Source organism: Diplotaxodon limnothrissa, linkage group LG23, assembly GCF_057381915.1.
Source record: "Diplotaxodon limnothrissa isolate DT_005_m linkage group LG23, D_limnothrissa_male_GT1.1, whole genome shotgun sequence".
Taxonomy (NCBI): Eukaryota; Metazoa; Chordata; class Actinopteri; order Cichliformes; family Cichlidae; genus Diplotaxodon; species Diplotaxodon limnothrissa.
The window spans coordinates 2,153,634-2,159,633 of record NC_140617.1 but is presented as its reverse complement, the minus strand read 5'-3'; the positions used below and the strand labels follow the sequence as shown (position 1 = coordinate 2,159,633).

Genomic DNA, 6,000 nt, shown 5'->3' with positions numbered 1-6,000 from the left:
TTATGGGCTGGAGGGCACATGGATACCGTTCTCCCCGCTGCCTTTGGCCTTGTGCAAAGCAGCCTGTATACGAAAGTGTGTCCGTGATTCCATCGAGTAGTTTTTGTAATTTTGCCTGAAACAGAAAAAAAAGAAGATCAAGAAAGTTCAACCTGAACCCCAGAAATCCAAAGTTTATAGCAAAGTCGAGTAAACTTTATCTCGTATTCTAAAACACTCAAATCTGAGTGAAACCATGAAGATGAATGGAAGACGTATTTCAAAACATCAAAAGTGGAAATTCTTAATGAAAGGTTTCATGTGTACAGTCATGTAAAAATGAACATTTTGGCTGGACTCTACGTAGTCATATAGATTACTACATGTTCCTAATCAAACAGATTAATTGATCATCAGCAAGTGTGACCTGGAGCATTCAAGTGTCTCATGGAAAAGCCCAGGAAAAGCACCCCAAAGTCAGACAATGCAATGCTGAGAGAGTCTCAGCATGTTTGTGACAAAGTTCATCACAGTACAATTAAAGATTGAAGAAGTATGGTTTGTTTGGAAGAATTGCCAGGAGGTAGAGCGTAGCAGCACGATTTAGGTTTGTGGTCTGAATAAATTACAAGGATATCCTTTGGACAAAACAAGACCATACACAGCATATCAGCACACCCCATATTAACTGTCAAGCACGGTGGTGGAGGCCAGGGGTGATGATTTAAGCTCGTTTTGCAATGGGGAGTCATCTTCACAATAAAGGTAATTATGGAGGCTCCACAGGCTTCTGTGCTGGGATCAGTATTAATTCCATTTACATTATACATGCTTCCCTTAGTCCTTATTATTAGAAGGCATTACACATTTTCATTGCTATGCAGATAATACCCAGCGTTACCTATCCATGAAGCCAGATGACACACAACAGTTAGTTAAAGTGCAGGCATGCCTTAAAAACATAAAGGTTTGGGTGACCTCTAATTGCCCGCTTTCAAATTCAGATAAAACGTTTTTTGCACTTGGGCATAAATCTCAGAAATATGGTGTTTAAACTCTGGATGGCATCACCTGGTCCTCCCGTAACACTGCGATGAATGTTGGAGTCATTTTTGACCAGCCTACGTCCTTCAACATCCATATTAAACAAATAAACAGGAAAGCGTTCAGCTTTCAGGCGTCTTCTGTGAAATCAGCTCCAGTTTGGATTTGGGGAACAGACACCTTCTTTACTTTGAGACCACGCTTAAAACGTTCCTTTTTGATAAAGCTTATTTTTAGGACTGAATCGGGTGACCCTGAACCTTCCCTTCGTTACGCTGCCATTCAATTCAGTTATTGGTGCTACCAGCTAATGAATCATGGAGTATACTGTGAAAAGCGTTCTTTTTCACATGACTGCATAATGTACTGTTAACACTTGATTACACTACAACAAGAATGTGGGAGAGTATCTGATTCATACATATTCTATTAAGTACAGATGACTTAAATATGCTTTGCTGGTTCAAAGACTTACTTTGCTGTTTCTAGCAGTTTGATAGCGTCATCTTTTCTGCCTTGCTGCAGACACAGCAGGCCGTGTTCCAGCAGGGCATTGGGGACCAGGTAGTGGTCATACTTGATCTGAGTTTCACTGAAGACGAGAACAAAAATCAAATGTCAACCTGTTTTCACCAGAACACAACTGAAAGACTGAATCAGACGACTCTGTAACTGAAGCACTTTGAGGAAAGGCTCTTACTTGCAGAGGACGAGGGTAAAGTAGTGCTCTGCCTCCTCGTGGTGACCCAAGTGTTTGAGACACAGTCCCTTCAGGAGGCTCAGCAAACACTGATCATCTATGGAGAACTCCGTTCCTAAAAGTCGGCACCAAACAGAAGACAGACTGGGTCATTCTGAACAAACAATCTCAATTATATCTACATCAACACCCGTCTCTAATATGTTTGGATTAATTTCTGTAATATAGCATTTATTTCAATCAGAATTGTCTTTGTAAATGTGCTTAATGGATTTACATACTTGGTAGACTTTCAAGTTCAGCCTGTGCCTCATCCAGTGTTTTCAGCATGCCTTCAGTTAAGTCTTTGTGTTTGCCAATGACTGTATAACCGTTCCAGATGTACATCATCTCCTAGAAGACAGACAAACACATGCACAAATCATGCACGGGCAACAATCAATAATAATCTTTTACTACAGGTCAACAAAAAAAGCATTTTCTCTGCAGTGACACTCGGGATAATCACCTTTAGCACTATGGGCACAGATGTGCAAACTGCTGTGGCATTTGACAGGTTCAGCCATTCAAAACAGATCCATGCTACCTTAACTGTGCAATGTGCCCCACTGGTGAAATAACAACCCTCGATTACCTCTTTGCTAATGCTGCTATGGTCAGTCACTAGTTTCAGTGCTTATTTGACACGGCGTAATGTTTATTTAGTAAATTATGATCCTATTTAGGGTAGAATAGATGACACAGCAGGTTGATTTAGGGAGCGACTAACTTCTGATTCATACGTCACTACTTGTATGAATGTGCAGTCTCAGTCAGGTCAAGCAAATATGAAACCAACCAAAATTACAAAGTTGAGGTTTCAAAATTATAGTTCACAAGTTCACCTATTATATAAAGTCTGTGGGTAGAATAGCACAGCTGTCTGAGCTATGAGTCACACATATAAACTGTCCATTCTGATTGGCTGAACCAGTACATTCACGTTTTACAGGGCTGCACCGCAGGGTAAATAGGAGGCAAATGTCAAGTAAAGTCTTTGGCTTTACTTTAATTTAATTTATGTTTACTGGGCAACATGCAAGATGGCGTCATCCAGTGCTCACCAGCGGAGGAGCAGGAAGAGGTACGGGATTTTCTGCCAGGTAGCGGCGGGCTTTCCTGATAGCAAACTTCTCCGTTGGCAAAGACTTTCCTGCTATTTTCTGCTTGAGCCCTGGGACCTGCCTGAAATATGAGATGCATTTAGTAATTACATATCCTCCAGACAGTTTTAAAAGCCCAACAGTCTAATCAAATGTTTTATCATGGAGCACCGTTAATGGTTACCACAAAAAATTAGAATATCTGTGACACAAAAAGAGTTTAATGCCAAAAACACCAGTTTAATTTCTGTCATATTACTCCTCTGATACACCTTATAGAGTATTCTTAAATATTAGCTCATATTATTTACCAAGGACAGGCTCTTTGGGGAAGATACGATTATGACATTATTGATACTTTCACAGTGAGTCATCTCTGCTTTGCTGAGTAATTTCAGCAGCGTCTTAATTCCTACCTGAACAGACTAAGTGCTGTCTCCCCAAAGGTTAGGCAATCATCCTTAGTCAGCATACTGAGGTAGGCTGCTTTCATATATGCATAGGTAGCCTGAGGGAAGGAAAAACGTGGTTACTAATTAAATCTCATCCTTCCTTTGAAAATGAGATAAGGAGGGGAAAAAAGACAAAAATCAAAAGTTGGACATCCACATTTGTGGTGCTTTTATATGTTGGAAGGATTTTGGTTCTTGTGACCTGAGAACAGTTCATGTCTGTTTCTGCTAAAATAACTGCACAGTTTAGTTTGAACAGCCCTGTGATGCATTTGCAGGCTGTCCGTGGTATATCCCATCTCTCAGCCAATGACGGCTGGGATAGGTTGAAGCCCCCATACGACCCTGAACTGGATAAGCCGAAGAAAATGGATGGATGGGCGGATGGATGGATGGAGGGATGGTCGGTCTGATGATGGACCTGCAGCTTGTCTAGGGTATATCCCACCTCTCATCCAGTGACAGCTGAGATACGCTCCAGCCCCCCACGTGACCCTGAACTGGATAAGTAGTTAAGAAAATGGATAGATGGCTTTATTGACTCTTTGCAGTCGCTCAACAGCCAAAGTCTCCTGTGGCCCTTAATCATCTCTGCTTTCCTGAACTTTTGAAATGGAATTTGTAAAGAGTTTATTTAGAAGAGGAGACACAAACTCAACCTCATCGGGTAATAAAACTGAACTCCTAGTGCCTTTGCCAGATGTGAGTATATGGGAGGGTTGAGTCAAAAAGTAAAATCTGTGCCAAGACTGAAAAATAAATGGGAACCAAAGGTATATGAAATCAAAAAGTGTAGCACTACAGCTAAAGCCTCGGAAAAAATGTAAATGTTTTGTTATGTTAAAATGGAGTGTATAGAGGAGCACCTTCAAAGCGCTGGGATAGCTCCCCTCTCACATTAAATATTCCTTTTTTAGTAAAAACTTTATGAAAAATCTTAATATTTATTTTCTTGAAATTGTACTTCAGATTTAATGTATTATTTACTGTATTTAATCATATCTACATCAGAGGGAGAGCTCAGACTGAATAGTTAAAGAGGGAATGTGCAGAGGAGGAACAGCGGATAATCTGGGCAAATATGGAGCTGCCAGGCAGGAGGAAAAGAAGAAGACCACAGAGGAGGAAGCTGGAGATAGGGAGAGATGGAGGCAGGCGATTCTCTATAGCGACCCCTACAGGCAGCAGCCGAAAGAAAAGAAAGTATTTAACTGTATTTCATTTGACTAAGAACCAGTCTGATCCGCATTCTATCCTGGTAATGTTGTTTTTAAGCATATCATGTTTGTTTTATTTACAATGATTTTTGTTTTTTGCACCACGGTTGTTGTTTATTTATTTTTTATCTTGACTTCACTAACTTTTACATTTCTTTTATTACTTTGCCCGCTCAGATTCACATCCCACATTATGGTGGCCCACCTTGGACCATGAGTTCTCCTTGCTGAGCAGGTCAGCGTAGAAGTAGGCCATCTTCCAGTGCCTTTTGTATGTGAAGCACCACATCAGCTCCCAGTAGCACATGTGATGGAACTGCTTCCACTGCTGCTGAGCCTCGCAGCACTCCTCAAAACGCTTGATAGCCTGGAAGAAAGGCACGTAAAGGTTGAGAATCGCTGTTTGTCAAACATATGCCACTAAATTATGATACCGATATGATATGTTTGCAGAAGAGATGATTTGACTTTATCAGTATTTTAGTTAAGGACACAAAACTGGCAATCAATGTTTAGAAAAATGAGCAAAATACAGAAAAAAATAGTTATGACCTTTATTCCACATGAGGTGATTTGTTAAGTATTTGAAAGAGCTTTTCATTCTGGTACTTCACATTTTCAACATTCAGGATTCAAGACTTTATTGTCATTATGTAAGGATTAAAAGATGAAGGCAATACTCTCTCACATGGTGCAAAAAACATAAATATACTGACATAAACAGAACTACAAAATACAAGATTTAAATACATTACTGATATGCATTAAAAATACACACACACACACACACACACACACACACACACACACACACACTTTCTCCAAGGGAAAATAAATTACTCACAGCATCCAGGTTGCCTTTGATCTCTTCTATCCGACCAGCAAAGAACAAAAAGATGGATCCCTGGATGAAGACAAACACAGTATGTTTGTGAGAATGACACAAACAATCATAGCAACATTTGAAAAGCACACACAGTCATTCATCCTGACATACCTTGGGGTATTTTTTAAGATATGGCTCCAGCAGTTTTTCTGCATCCTCAACGTCTCCTTCTCCAGTGCCTTTGCGAGACAGAAGGAACCCAGCTCAGATTGCATCTTTTAGTGTTAATTTGCAGATGTGCGTGTGTGGGTGTGTTGCTCACCTAGTATGAAGCTCATGAACGTGTGATAACAGAGGAGAAGCATGTTGCACAGGAAGGACCTGAATGTACTTTCTACTGAGCCCTCTTGAAGCTGCTGGAGACCAAACTCCTATATAAACACACACAGTTGCACACATTTTCTGAGTCTACATTAAGTCTTCATTTGTGGAAGATCTATCAGCCAATTAGCAGTAAAACCAGCACACAGAGAATACACTAAAGTAGTTATGGGAAAATCTTCTGTGTTTAGTCAGCGTGTTCTGGGGATAAAACAGCGTCTGCTTGTCTACCACTTCTCTGACTCACAAACTGGCCTGT

The 6,000-nt window shown here is 40.4% G+C and overlaps 1 protein-coding gene across 1 annotated transcript in view; it reads right to left on the bottom strand.

Annotated features, from left to right (window-relative positions):
• The window catches only part of ttc39a (tetratricopeptide repeat domain 39A), a 28,599-nt gene continuing 22,599 nt past the window's right edge, over positions 1-6,000 (bottom strand). Inside the window, exons 12-21 of the mRNA XM_085347141.1 lie at positions 5,683-5,791; positions 5,532-5,599; positions 5,379-5,438; positions 4,740-4,901; positions 3,282-3,373; positions 2,827-2,947; positions 2,005-2,116; positions 1,724-1,838; positions 1,499-1,615; positions 1-115 (exon numbers count right to left, since the gene is read on the bottom strand). Of these exons, the coding sequence (XP_085203267.1) occupies positions 1-115; positions 1,499-1,615; positions 1,724-1,838; positions 2,005-2,116; positions 2,827-2,947; positions 3,282-3,373; positions 4,740-4,901; positions 5,379-5,438; positions 5,532-5,599; positions 5,683-5,791 (1,071 nt within the window). The remainder of the gene's footprint in view (positions 116-1,498; positions 1,616-1,723; positions 1,839-2,004; positions 2,117-2,826; positions 2,948-3,281; positions 3,374-4,739; positions 4,902-5,378; positions 5,439-5,531; positions 5,600-5,682; positions 5,792-6,000) is intronic.